The 14812-nt window shown below is 41.9% G+C and overlaps 1 protein-coding gene across 1 annotated transcript in view; it reads right to left on the bottom strand.

Moving 5' to 3' along the window:
* Positions 1 to 3047: 3047 nt before the first annotated feature.
* GXYLT2 (glucoside xylosyltransferase 2) overlaps positions 3048 to 14812 on the bottom strand; it is a 28947-nt gene continuing 17182 nt past the window's right edge. The window contains exons 4-7 of the mRNA XM_063292835.1: positions 9801 to 10052; positions 8903 to 9026; positions 5061 to 5233; positions 3048 to 3347 (exon numbers count right to left, since the gene is read on the bottom strand). Of these exons, the coding sequence (XP_063148905.1) occupies positions 3165 to 3347; positions 5061 to 5233; positions 8903 to 9026; positions 9801 to 10052 (732 nt within the window). The 3' untranslated portion in view covers positions 3048 to 3164. The remainder of the gene's footprint in view (positions 3348 to 5060; positions 5234 to 8902; positions 9027 to 9800; positions 10053 to 14812) is intronic.

Genomic DNA, 14812 nt, shown 5'->3' with positions numbered 1-14812 from the left:
ATCATTTTTACAAACTATATGGTCTTACTTCTGACATGACTGGAAAGACAGCAGGTAACCACTTACCACAAATGCCATAACTTATAATCATTTTTAAAAAGGTATATTTGGGATAATATTGGAAGTGTACCACAATGGAAGGGAACAGAAATAACTTTGTTAGAAGGAGATGGAAATTGCAAAGTCTAGGTGCTCTGGAAGTAAGAGATCTCATTTAGTTTAATCTAACTTCCTCCCATTCCTGGCCATTGGAGCTGCCATTTCCAACCCACCACAACAATTAAGGATTTGGTATGACTTTTATGAACTTCAAAATCTAGTAATGCAGCTATGCAAACACCAGCATGAAGCTGGATTTCTTCTGAAAAAGAGAGGGCCATCTGATCTTCTTCTAGAAGATCAGTTAGAGGAACAAATAGCAGTTTAAAAGGATGATTATTGAAGTTCTAATACACCATGACCAATGCAGAAGAGACTGGTTAAGATTCTTGTAATGGTATGCAGGAATGACCTTGGGAGAGAGGGGGAAATGTTGCCGACTAGGCAACAGTCAGATAAGAGGGAGCTTATCTGCAGCAGGAATGTGGGCATGGCAAACGTCTCAGAAGGGACCCTTCCTAGTTTCTTGGGCTGTAAAGGCAACAGGGGATAAGTGTACTTTCAGACTTACAAGATTCTGTTAATGTAACCTTACAATAAAGTAGAATTAGTTCATCTGGGCATGCTTCTTGTCTGGACTACCTTGCAAGGCTGACCATCCTTCAGGTTGTAACAATACTGTTTGTGTGGCACAGCTGGATTTGGTGAAACAAATCCAATATGGTTTGAAAATGATAGAAGAAATAGCAAAACCCATTGGAAAATGTGTGATTGGCAAGACTAAACGATCATAGAAGTCTGATAACTCTGGTTGGTCTCAGAGGTGGAATCCTGTTCAATGACCTTGAATAATCCACTATATGGATATATTGAAAGCAGGGCATGAACTATTTAGGATCATGAAGAATATATATAATAATATAACATATCAATTATTTATCAAAATAATTATCCATTATTCTGATGGATTTTTTTCCCCTTTCAATCGTATCTGACTGCAAGTCCCTGCAGTTTTCTTGGCAAGGTTTTTCAGAAGGGGTTTGCCATTGCCTCCTTCCCAGGGCTGAGAGAAAGTGACTGGCCTAAGGACACCCAGCTGGCTTTGTACCTAAGGCAGGACTAGAACTCCTGGTCTCCCGGATTCTAGCCTGATGCCTTAACCACTACACCAAACTGGCTCTCCTGATGGATAATAATGGTCCCTAAAATACCTAGAGGTAGATGATCTCAGTGAAAGGACATGTGAGCTCTGACTGTAACTGCAATCTGCTGGAAACAGTCTAAGAGTATGAGGTTCACTAGTCCTGTAAAGTGACAGAGAAAAATTATGGTCTTGATATCAGTCTGGCAAGCAATCAAGACCATGATACAACCCAAGAAATTTAATCTGCAGAATGTCCAGATGCAGGAGATAGAAGTCTTCAATGTTGTCCTAAAAGAAATGGTATTAAGATTGCTAACATCCTGTTGGTGCATCATATGCCATGAATGGAGGCAGAGGGGAAGGCCAATTTCCCCTTTTGAAATAGCTGAATGGAATAGGTTCATCTCAAAGAAGACAACTGTATAGTACCAGAACTGGGTGATCACAGTGAATCAGTGAAAGTAGAGGGAGAGGGGCAGGAAAACCCAGCGGGACCTGTTTAGGCATAGAATGGATTAAAGGAAATGAAAGCCTTCTTTTTCTTTTTTTTCAGTGGCTTGATTTTAGACTCTGCAGTGACCTGCTTTAATGTAGCTTTCTAGGCCACAGAAGCAAAATGAAGCACCCTGTTGCTGTAGGCATGGACTGACCAACCTCCAGAACAGATACTGCAGACTGACTTAAAGTTAACTTGCTGGAAGGTGATGTGGTCTAGGGACGGATGGTTTACAAGCCATGGGACCCGTGGCTACACTCAACACAAAGGGACCAGCGATGCTCTCTTCTAAACAAGGCTCAGATATGGGGCAACCTATTACAGACAGCCTGCTTTGTAAAATGTTCTCAGCATTGGCAAGATTTAATGCCATGCTATTTCCCACCAAAGGAAAGGGCAACTTCCCTCTCATGAGAGGCATCACACCCTTAGGCTTAAAATATTTTTGAGAAGGCACCTTTGCTACTACAAGCCCTACCTTGTTAGGAAAGAAAGGCATACAAAAAGCCTTCTTACTTTCCCCATTCCAAAATAAGAAAATTCAGAAATAAAATAAAAAATAGAAAAAAAAATCCTCAGCACTGATTAATAGTTCTATGAAAAAAAATGTTCCCCACATGGCTTCTCACTGTAACAGCCAAGAAGGAACTGAGGGAATGTACAGGGGAGGCCAGCTTTCTGTGGAAAGTCTGTTTCAGCTTTGGAAACTTCCAGCTGAGGCTCAACGCAGGTTTATCACATCACATATGTGTGATGCACAGAGCCCTACAGAGAAGAACCTGTTTTTCGTGGTTGGTTCTAGTAGTACTTGGCTAGCTGATGATTTTTTTAAAATTAAATAAGCATCTTCTACTCTAGGTTTGATAGCCCCAATGGAAGAGAGCTGCTGGTGTGGAAATACTAAAATCCAAAAAGTTACTAACATCAGGAAGCAAAGCATCAAAGCAACAACATGCAATGAATGGTGAGTTGTGCAATCCATTCCTCTGCCACTGTAAAACCTAAGCTATATCATTAAGTATTATCAGCACAATTACTTTCCAGTACAAGAAATATCTGTGAGAGGTCAGCAGCCTTCTCATAGAATTACAGAGAAATTCTCCCTTTATCTGTGTCTATCAGTTTCAAAATATTCATGTTCCTGGGCTTACCTGCAAAAGTAATTTTCTAATTTAGACCATAGCCATAGCCACCATCAAGCTAATTAATGGTGTGGGCACCATTATAATTAAGTAAAAGCCTGGTAATTTTGCTTAAGCAGGAACTGATTTAATGCAATCCTATACGTTTTACTAAATTTCATGGATCTTGCTCCCAGGTACCTGTTTACTGAACTGTAGCTAACACCATCACAGAACGTTGAGTTCATAGGCCCCAGGATGGGAGGTGGTGGGAGACAAAAGCTATCAAAATATATTGCTATGATTATAATCTGAAATTGGCTCCAATGTTGACAATCACTTGATTTTCATAGACCCTCTTCATGGTTCTCTCAATTTGTTTCAGAAAAACTTGTGGAATTCGCCCACATAAAGTGTGTACGGCGTTGAGAAACTTGGACTGGAGAGGATAATATATCGATTGGAAGAGATTGTCTTCAAAGGAAAACTAAAGAGGAAAAAGCATAAAAACATATTAAAATGTAATAAGCAACCTTAAATCCTTGGTTCACAATTGATATTTTAAACTAGGAGTGAGCAACCACAGACTATATGTCCTTTGCATTTTTATTTTTTAAAATTGAATATGAAACTTTACTATAACATCTAGTGACTTTACATTCTTCAAGCTGATAGTAAAAAATAAAGAGTATAGATATAAAAAGTGAAATACCAAAAAAAAGAGTAAAAAAAGTAAAACATTAAGAAACTGAAACATAATAAGGAGGAACTTTTGATAGCTTATTTTTCCTTTCCTTTCCATTCCTCCCCATCCCGGCTACCAGCCACTAATCACGATTTAAGTATTCGTACTTTTCATGAAATACTGGGGACTGTTGCTTATATTTAAAACTTTTCATCTGATATTTTTAATTGATCTCTTAACTCTTTTTCTTAAGAACTGTATTCCAAATGTCTAAACGTGTCTTGCTTTGTGATGTATCGTATGGAAGGGAGCCATTCCTGCTTGAATTTGTTTAAACTCCTCTTATGAATATATACAGTCGGTTCTGCCATTGCTTCATATTCTGATTTTGGTCTCCCATTCTTGCATTATCAGCAGGGTGTTACTTTCCCAATGTGATGCCATATTTAGTCATGTCATTGGCATCATGCATTTTAGTAGTTTGTGATTTTTTTCATTTACGCTGTCCAGATCTTTTTTAAAAAAATTGAGGTTTCAATTCAAATTTTATTTTTTAAAAATTCTGAATGCCTTGGTGTATTTCTTTCCAATACTTTTGTTTTTGTTTTTTACATAACCACCACAGGTGGTAGAATGTTCTTTCTTTATTGTGCACTTCCAAGCATTTGTTATTGTATGTTTTTAATAAACTATACTATGTGTGATCCCCAAGTGTTTTTGTTAATCTCCAGGGTACTCCAGGATTTAATTGCCAACGTTATTTATCTTGTATTTAGTCCATTCTTTTAAAAATAAGACTAAAACCTAAAATACACAAAGAGTAACAAAAATCTCAAAAGGCAAAAAGGAAGTCTGAATATTCTAGCCTGCCCCTTTCAAGGATGGCACTGTCTCACTGCCACGACCACTGCTATAGAGATTGCCAACTACTGTACGTCTTATAATGTGCACACACCTATGTCTGCAGCTAGCCACCAAAATGCCAAAATGTGTGTTATAATGGCATGATGCAAGCAAGCACATGAGGTGGCGCTTGTGTCACAACTGATGTTTCATCACCTTCTGTTTGGCACCAATACAGAACACACAGTCTGCCCACTATTTATTACATTCCCTAATCCTAGCTTTTAGTGATCACATATATTACTCCAATCCTAACTACTGGATACCATTATCATCCAAATCTCTTTCCTCCTCCTCTGCCACCACCTATTTAAGCATTAGGGCAGAAAGGCACCACCTCAAAAAAATCTTGATTTGAAAATTGGGATAAACTGAATCTGGCTCAAGAAATGGAGTCTTACGTGTCCTGTATTGTACTGCAGCAAGAACATTCCCAAACTCTCTGAGGACAAATGTGGTATCGTGGATAGAATCCTAGAATAGGATCAGGAGGGCCTAGATTTAAATATCCCTACCTTGCAGGATTGTTGAAATAATAAAAACTATTCTTGATACTATACATTGCAGCTTTATTTTATGTAAGAACTTGCTTTTTGGCAAAACAACACTTACATCACGTATCACTTCATAGAGTGCTTTGAAAGTAGGCTGTTTATCGTCATGGTAGACACCCCGATTCCCATGCAGAATTGAAATGCCTTCTTCTTCTGCTCCTTTGCAGTTACTGCCATACATGCAGTGGTCGGGTCGATAATTCCATTGACAAGGAAAGAGGTAGAGACATTCTGAAAGGAAGGAAAATATACATATACAGTGTTTGTGTGTGTGTGTGTATACACACACACAGTATACACACACACACAGTATACACACACACACACTGCATGCATACATACATATATAAAATAGAGAAATGACTAAAGGCAGACAGAAAATATTATCCAAGAACAGAACTATGTCTAGGAATCAGCTTTAAATATAAGACCTGGAAAGAAATCAGAAAAAACTAAACTGTATACTAAAAATCATATAAATTACAAATAAACATTTGTATTCAGTATATAACTCTGATCTTTTTCCTGGTTGCTCCCATCAGCATTATGGTTTTTGAAAGAAGAAAACCAGTAGAATTAGCAAAATGTAGAGACTTCCAGTGACTGGAAAAAGATGTAGAAACACATTACGCCATAAGGAAACAATAATGGTGAAGGGCCAAGGTTGTTATGATGGGACTCAGAGGGTGGGCCATCTTCGGGGAAGACGCCCCTGGTGTTTATTACTGGTGGCGTATTCCGGCCCTCCGTGGTCATACCCAGGCCCCGGATGGCAGATCCTTGCGAGCCCTGGTCTTCGGCTGCTGCTTCTTAACGCCAGGTCAGTTAACAACAAGGCCCCCCTCATATGTGATTTAATCACAGAGGAGGGGGCAGACCTGGCGTGTATCACCGAGACCTGGCTGGGCTCAGAAGGGGGAATAGCCCTCTCTGGGATGTGCCCGGCCGGGTTTCAAGTGTGGCACCAGCCGAGACACCAGGGCAGGGGAGGAGGGGTGGCAGTTGTCATCAGAGAATCTTTAGTGGCCTTCAGGGGCCCTGCTCCACAAGTGGTCGGTTGTGAGATCCTGTTTTTCAAGCTGGGATCCCGAGAACAGTTGGGGGTGTTGCTGCTGTACCAGCCTCCCTGCTGCGTAGCAACCTCCCTGCCCAAGCTGCTGGAGGCCATCTTGGGGTTGGCAGTGGAGTTCCCCAGGCTTATGGTTCTGGGGGACTTCAATCTGCTGTCCCTGGGACGTGGCTCGGAGACGGCCCGGGAGTTCAAAGCTACCATGGCAGCTATGGGCCTGTCCCAGATCATTCGGGACCCGACTCGAGACACACAGGACTTGGTTTTCTTGTCGGAGCAGTGGCAATGTGATCTGAGGGGAGAGTTCGATCTGTCCCCATTGTCATGGTCAGACCACACCCTGGTGACCCTGAGATTCTATTGTGCCACCCCACTCCACAGGGACGCTGGACCCATTCAGTTGGTCTGCCTCCGGTGACTGATGGACCCAGTAGGGTTTCAGAGGGAGCTGGGGGTTATTCCCGAGGGCCTGCTGCATGGTCCAGCAGAGGTCCTAGCCACGGCCTGGAATAGAGCCACAGACTTGAACAGGATCGCGCCTGTGTGACCTCTCTTGCCTCGTTCAACCCATCACTCCCCGTGGTTTACGGAGGAGCTGAGGGTTTTGAAGAGGGTTAAGAGACGTCTGGAGCGTCACTGGAGGAAGACGAAGACTGAATCTGACAGAACACAAGCTAGAGCCGCTATTAAGGCCTACCTTGGGGAGGTAAGAGCGGTGAAACATGAGTATTTCTCCGCTCTTATTGCATCCGCAGAATGCTGCCCGACGGCCCTGTTTAAGATCGATCGATCTCTTCTGGGTCAAGTAGATTCAGGGACCCACTTACAGGGCCGTTCGGAAGAGTTTTCACAGCATCTGCAGGATAAAATCACTTAGATCCATTCTAAGTTGGACTCTAAGCGTGAAGCGGAGTCTGGGGAGATGCCAGGGGAATGTACTTATCCTGTTATCTGGGAACGGTTTGATCCTGTTGGGCCTGAGGAAGTGGACAGGATTCTCCAGACTGTGAATGCAACCACACGTCAGCTTGACCCATGCCCTTCCTGGCTGATAAAATCAGCCCGGGAAGTGACTTGTGGTTGGCTCCAGGCGCTGGTTAATGCATCCTTGACGGAGGGGGTATTTCCGGCTGCCTTTAAGGAGGCGCTGGTATACCCCCTCTTCAAGAAGCCATCCTTGGACCCTACTATACTGGGCAATTTTCACCCTGTCTCCCACCTTCCCTTTTTGGGAAAGGTGGTTGAGAAAGTGGTTGCGTTGCAGCTCCAGAGAATTCTGGAGGAAACGGATTATCTGGACCCCTTTCAGTCAGGTTTCAGGCCAGGATATGGGATGGAGACCGCATTGGTCACACTTATGGATGATCTCTGGCAGGAGCGGGATGGAGGGAGTGCATCCATCCTGGCTCCCTTGGATCTCTCAGTGGCTTTCGATACCATCGACCATGGTATCCTTCTGGGGCAGCTCAGGGGGTTGGGGGTGGGCGGTGTAGTTTTGCGCTGGTTCACCTCCTTCCTCCAGGGCCATTCCCAATTGGTGGTGATAGAAGAGGAGAGATCCAGCCCTCAACCCCTCCACTGTGGGGTGCCGCAGGTTCAGTGCTCTCTCCACTCCTTTTTAATATCTACATAAAACTGCTGGGTGAGATCATCCGTCACTATGGGATGCGGTATCATCAATATGCCGATGATACTCAGTTATATATCTCCATCCCCGGTGAAGTAAGTGATGCGGTCTCCACCCTTTCCAGGTGCCTGGGTGCTGTGGGGGCCTGGATGGGGAACAACAGGCTTCAACTGAACCCTGGTAAGACATAGTGGCTGTGGATTGATGGCCCCTCGGGTTCCAGGAAGTTGTCTTCTTTGGTTCTGGATGGGATGGCACTTCCCCACTCAGAACCAGTGCGGAACCTGGGGGTCCTCCTGGACTCATGACTCCTGCTTGAAGAGCAGGTGGCAGTCATGGCCAGGAGGGCCTTTGCACATCTCCGGGTGGTGCATCAGCTACGCCCATTCCTGGACCGAGATGCCCTCCGAACAGCCACTCATGTCCTTGTCATCTGCCATATAGAGTACTGCAATGTGCTGTACATGGGGCTACCCTCGAAGAGCATTCGGAAGCTTCAGCTGGTCCAGAATGTGACTGTGCGGACAGTTAATCTGCCCATGTGACACCACTGTTACGCGAGCTGCATTGGGTACCAGTCTGCTTCCGGGTCCAATTCAAGGTGTTGGTTATCACCTTTAAAGCCCTACATGGCATGGGACCAGGGTACCTAAGGGACCGTCTCATCCCCATAACATCAACTCATCCCACCTGGTCAGGCAGGGAGGGCATGCTATGGACCCCATCAGTAAAGGAATTTCATCTAGCGGGGTCCAGGAGGCGAGCCTTCTCTGCAGTGGTGCCTGCCCTTTGGAATATCTTGCCCCCAGAGTTGAGACGGGTTTCCTCGCTCTCGGACTTCCGGAATAAATTGAAGACCTGGTTCTGCCGCCTTGCTTGGGAGGGGAAGAGTGATAGCTCCACCTGGGGATGGCTGGCGCCATAGTGATTGTGTTCCATCTCCACTTGGATTTTACATTTATTTTATTTATATTTTAATGGGAATTTAGGTGGTTATGTTTTTAGTGTCATTTTATTGTAAACCGCCCAGAGTCCCCCATTGGGGGAGATGGGCGGTGATATAAATTTAATAAATAAATAATGCAACACTCATACTGGGAGATTCTACAGTTATTTTTTAATTATTATTATTATATATTCAAAGATAAAAATAGTGTTATAATTGTATTAGAATATCTATCATACATACTTATAAACTATGTACCTGGATTGAAATAAAAAATAATGTTGAGCAAGTCCTGGTCTCCCCATGTAATGTGATTTTTATACTTTTGGTATAAAGGGTACAACATCTCTTCCCATCTCAAGCCTGTTGGAATCAAGTTGTTCTGAAATAGAGAGATAAATGATTTGATAAAGTAGTCATAGTAACAAATCTACAATCAGAGCAGGAGGAAGTCATAGCCATGGTGCACCATCTAGTTGGAAAAGACTTCTGCTTGTAATGCTAGCAAGTGGCTGCCAATCAGAACAGATCACAATGGGCTAATAAGATTTAGAACTGGGTTACAGTAGCTCATACTAGATAGAGATTGGTGCAACATACATCTTGGTACTGAGATTATATTTTAGGATTCTGGAATATTTCGGCATGTATACTGTAATTTTTTTTAATGAACTGGGCAGAAATAAGCGAACATGTCACCCTCAGTATTCTGCTTGACAAGCACCGTAACATTCTGCCCTACTGGATGTGCTGATTAGGGATTATGGAAGCTGAAGTCTAACATATCTAAAGGGTTCAAGGTTGGGGAAGACTGGCTATACTGATAACATTCTTAGTGTGGCAATCCTTTGGGTAGAAGCACTTGAAGGCCTACATGATGATCTTTTCACGTAACATATAGTCTGCCCAAGTTAACTATTCTTTCACTATGTGTCTTTGAACCAATTTGAGTATTTATTGATCCATGTGGTGAATGCACATTTCTCAAAAAACCATAGATCCAGGCTATGTTTTCACCATGTCAATTCCATCTGTACAAAAAGAGGCTAAACTCCATGATCTGTCAAAGTTTTGCACAACTAACAAAAAATGGAGTAAAAACCAACTCTACCCCAACAAAAATTTTCTTCCCAAAATGAATAAATGCTCTCCTTACCTTGAACTGGGTGTTTCGTATTCGGGTTAAATTCATTAGCATGACACCAGAATTGACCCCAGTGGTTCCATAATATGGGTGGCGAGCAAACCGACTATACCAACCAATCTTTGGTATTTCATGTTCCGGTGCCATTGCAGCCAGCTGGGTGGCATTGAAACTTCTCAGAAAGCCCCAAATGTCATCAATGGGTCGCAGGAATAGGACATCTGTGTCCACATACAGAAGGGAATCCACATCCTTTAAAATCATCTTTGGAAAAAATCCAGACCATTGAGAAAGCCATATACATGGGAAGACAAAAATACATGTATTAAAGACTCACAATATGGATATATACCAATCACAAGGCAATACCTCTGACCTGCCTTTCTGTTCAAATAAGAAGATGCCAGCACAATATCTCAGGGTCAACTGGACAGGAAGGAAGGAAGGCAAGAGAATGGGAAGGGGAGGGGGAGGAAGGTCAGATGCTGATCAGTAGGATGCACTTTTTTGCAAAAACGAACAAACAAAAAAAGAAAAGCCAAATGCGTCAGCTTCCTTTTCCTTTTAGTATTAAGGAAGTCACTTCCCAACACCAGAGTATACCAAAAAAAAAAAAAAATGGATTTAGAATTGTTAGTTAGTTAGTTATTAACCTGCAAGGGGAGTTCATTGCCTGCTTTATAGAAAAATCCAATTCTCCTTTGAATGGCAAGCAATGTCTTCCCTTCTTATTTGCACAGCCCCCTACTTTTGCAGTTTTAGAGGGCACAAAGGTGAACCAAGTTTTTATCTGCTCAAGTTTTAAGCCATATCAGGTGTTAGAGAGTTTATGAAGGCACAGTCCACAATCTTTTCCTTACCAATTATTCAACTCCAGCCAGTTATCTTGTAGCCAACATGGTAAATTCACCCAGTGTTAACCAATGTTCCCATTGTCTAGGCTGCTAGACAAACTTCAAGATCCTGTTACACCTGTTCTGACATAAGCAATAATATCTGCACCCCATTTCTATCATTCTCAATTTGTTTCTACCTGTCATCCTTTTGATCTCCTTCGATACAACTATCACATTCTACTTTTAAACCCTCTGCCTTATCCATATGCTACTAAGTCTCAACCTTCCCCAACCTAGTACTCTCCAGACCTGATGGACTATATCATCTGTAGATGGGGAGAGCTAAAGTTTGGCACACCTGGAGGGCACCAGGTGGGGGAAGGTTGCTTTATTAACATACAGTGGTGCTGCAGATCTCTTCCTGTAACAAATGAGAGATCAAGAATTGAATTCCAAACCTTCATCATGCATGCTAGGTGCTCTGATTGAGCTGTGGCCCTTTGCCAACTTGCACTGCTGGAAAGAATTTTCATGTAAGACACTGATTTATTAGTCATATTGATAACAATATATTAAAAGGATGAATGATAATCAGACTGTTAATTCTTGTTTGCCATATGCCCTCTTGTGGCCATCTGGTTCTTTAAAAATCTATCCTTAATTTCAATCATTTTATACAACACAGCAGAGTAGATTTGACGTTTTGCGCAAACGCAGATGGCCTCCTTCCTCCTTTATCTCCCCTCTAATCTTACAGGAAACTCCCTTTGTTCGTCTTCATTTCCAAACAATTCGCTGATTAAATTTGCCAGTACAGTACCATGAATGGGCCACCACAGTGAAATTCCACCTCTGCAAACCCATCTTTGGAAAAACCTCCTACACACTGCTACCCTAACTTACAAATAGAAAGGCAGGGGTAGAACCCCATCTATATCCCTGCTTTTTCTGCAGCATGGCAAAGCTACCAATGTAATACATAAAATCAGGCATATCTTTAGGCTGACAACAACAATGGAATGTATGCAGATGTATAAGCTTAGCTGCCATGTTAAAAAGACATTCATGGAACATACGCAATAAAGAAAACTCTGGAAAGCTAAGTCTGAATCAGCTTCCCTTCCACAAGCCTTTAAGTCTCAACATCTCAATTTTTAATGCATTTTCTCTCTTGGGTAGTTTGGTGAGCATAATCTTATTGTCAAAACTGACAAATGAAGTTGTCAGGATAAACTGAACCGAATGATCATTTTGGGGGTTATTTTTTATCGGTTTGCATGGATTGATTATTTACACAAGATGTTCACAGATCCTGAGGTTCTACTAAGTAATCCTAGGACTATTTAAGATTCCTGTCACTTAATCAAAAGGTAACTATTTTATGTCTTTAACAGAAACCTAAGTATTCACTTATTCACTAGTTTTGATTTGCCATTCTATTGAGTTTCTTTTTCTTATTAAAAAATAAGGCCTAAAAAAGGTATGTGAAGCCTCCATTGGGCTTAAGATTCCTATTCCTAAACCTAAGGCAAAATCCAAAACACCCCCCCCGCCCCGACTTGTCCCTGAAACATTGCCTCCAAAGCTTGCCTGTACGAATAACATGAAAAACACCTTAATCTGTTTCTCTCCCATTCCCCTTTTCCCTTTTATTTCATACTGCAAAGCTGTTGCAGTATGAAATAAAAAGGGTGATGGGAGATTAACCAAGGCTTGTATTACCGATTATACTTTAGTCACTCTAGGAGCCTTTTTGGCTAAAGTACAATATAAAACTGCCACTAATAAATAAGCAGAATTGCTGAAGAGTTCCAAAACAAAAAGCAGATTGTGTTGCGAGTCAGCAAGAAACTAACATATTACCTGTGTCAGAACATGAACAGCACTTTATTAAAGTATATACAGGGGTGACAGCCTGAACTGTGATTCCTATTAGCTGGAAAGGAGCAGTACAATGAAATAAGAAGTGGCAAGCCTAAATGGCATAATGACATGGATTGAGGCAGAACTGGATGCTACAGTTCTTGAAGAAAATATCTCCTGCTAAGAATGACAGTTGTCACTTTCTAATCTTCTTGTATATACACATCTATTTATTCTCTCAAGATACCTTCTAGGAATAGCTAGTCAAGTTTCACCTAGTATTACATCTAAAAAGTCAGGTATCATGAGTAAACCTGCCACTTCGCTATCTGAGACAGCAAGATGGAGCATCTGCCAGTAAGGTACAGAATTCACAGGTCTACAGCAGTAGGCTTGGTCAGTGTTCTATTTTTTAAAATAAAAATACTGCAAAAAAGATCACAGGGGCAAACTTGGCAGCACAGATCTCTTCCTGGATGCAACAGTGAAAATAGCTACAGTATGTGACTGACTGTTCCACTTCATTCAATCTTGTTTTGCCTTAAGATATGCACATGAGGCTAACAAACAGACTGACTTGAATAAAGGAAGCAAAGGAAACATTCTTAAAGTATACACACACACGCGCACACACATTTCTAGTGTACAGAATAGAACAGAATTTTTGAGTCATGGAACCCTAAGTGCTACTCATGCCAGTGATACTCCAGCTAACAGAATTAAAAATTATTTAGTGTAATATTTCTTATATATAGGTCTAATTGTAGTGCAAACCTTGTTCCTAAAAATGATGTTTTGAAGCCAATTTTGGAGGGATTCTAGGGGCCACACCCTAGGCTTTGTGTGTGGGGGGAAGGGGGGATAAGTGATGCTTTGACCTGAAGTTGCTGTCTACTGCAAATCAAAGAAATCCTCCTCTCCATCACCCAACTTAAAAACCACGTATAGATGTAATATTTTCTTTCAGAGTTCTTGGAACTAAGAAGACAAAAAACATCAATTATCATTTGTCTTTGTCTCCCATGATTGTTTCCCTGCCAAAATCCTTGGATGCCAGTGACTTCTTCCTGGAGATTCTGGACAATATGTTAGCCTTCTCCCACAATCCCTACTGTGCTGCCTCATCGTGGCAGGGTGGGGGTGGGGGGTTGTTCCTGGGCGGGATGAGTGAAGAATGTCAGGAGTGTATGCCGAGAGTATTTATTCCCTGCAGGGTCATCCAAGGCATGAAGGTCATCCCAGCTGCTCAGCTAAAGCAAGCAGGCACCTCTATTGGACAGCAGCAATATAGCAGATGCTGGAGGCAGATGATCACTTTAGTGACAGTGGCAAAGGCATCAAGTCATACTGTGCAGGAGAAGGGAACAGTAAACCCCTCCTATACTTTTATGAAGAAAACCACACGGGTAAAAAATATAAAATGATTCATAGTGCTGAATGATGGGCCCCTCAGGTCAGATGGCATTCAACATGCTACTGAGGAAGAACTGAGGATCTTTCAGAGTACTAATCGTGCTTATGACATGGTTAGATTAAAGCCTTTGGGATATCTACTTGCTGATGTTGCCATACAGGAAAAGAAAATCTGAAGCAGTAAAGACAGAATTAGTGAGGATATGAAACGTAAGAAGCGTGAACATGGAAAAGCTCAACATAGTGAAAGATGAAATGAAATGGCTACAAGTTGACATCTTAGGCATCAGTGAATTGAGATGGACTGGAATTGGACACTTTCAGACAGAAGATCACATTGTTTATTACATGGGAATAAACAGGAATATAGAAATCAAACTGACTATATTATTGCTAAAAGGAGGTGGAGGAGGTCATTTACAGCATCAAAGACATGCCCAGGTGCTAACTGTGGAACAGATCATGAACTGCTTGAGTGCAAGCTCCACGTTAAGCTAAAGAAGAAGAAAGCCAGTCAGTTTCCACAATATGATCTTCAACATATACCCACCATTTTCAAGGAGAACATCAGGAATTGTTTTGAAGTTCTGAACCTCATTGATAAAGAACCAGAGGAATTATGGAATGAACTTAAAGAGGTTGTTAAGGATGAATATGAAAAGGGACAGCCAGAAATGAGGAAACAGAAGAAAGCAAACTGGATGTCAGAACAAACCATGGAAATTGCCTAGAAGAAAAGAGGAGCCAAAGCCAAGAAAGACAAAAATCTCAGAAAGCTGTTAGAGGAGACAAGAAGCAGTATTACAACATCTGTAAAGACGTTGAAGGTGGAAACAGTCATGGAAAAACAAGGAAAATCTTTTCAGAAATCTCTGAACTCAGATGGAAGTTCCAAACTCGAATTGGTGTGCT

This window comes from Candoia aspera, chromosome 2 (genome assembly GCF_035149785.1).
Source record: "Candoia aspera isolate rCanAsp1 chromosome 2, rCanAsp1.hap2, whole genome shotgun sequence".
Taxonomy (NCBI): domain Eukaryota; kingdom Metazoa; phylum Chordata; class Lepidosauria; order Squamata; family Boidae; genus Candoia; species Candoia aspera.
This window is presented reverse-complemented; position numbering and strand designations above follow the sequence as displayed.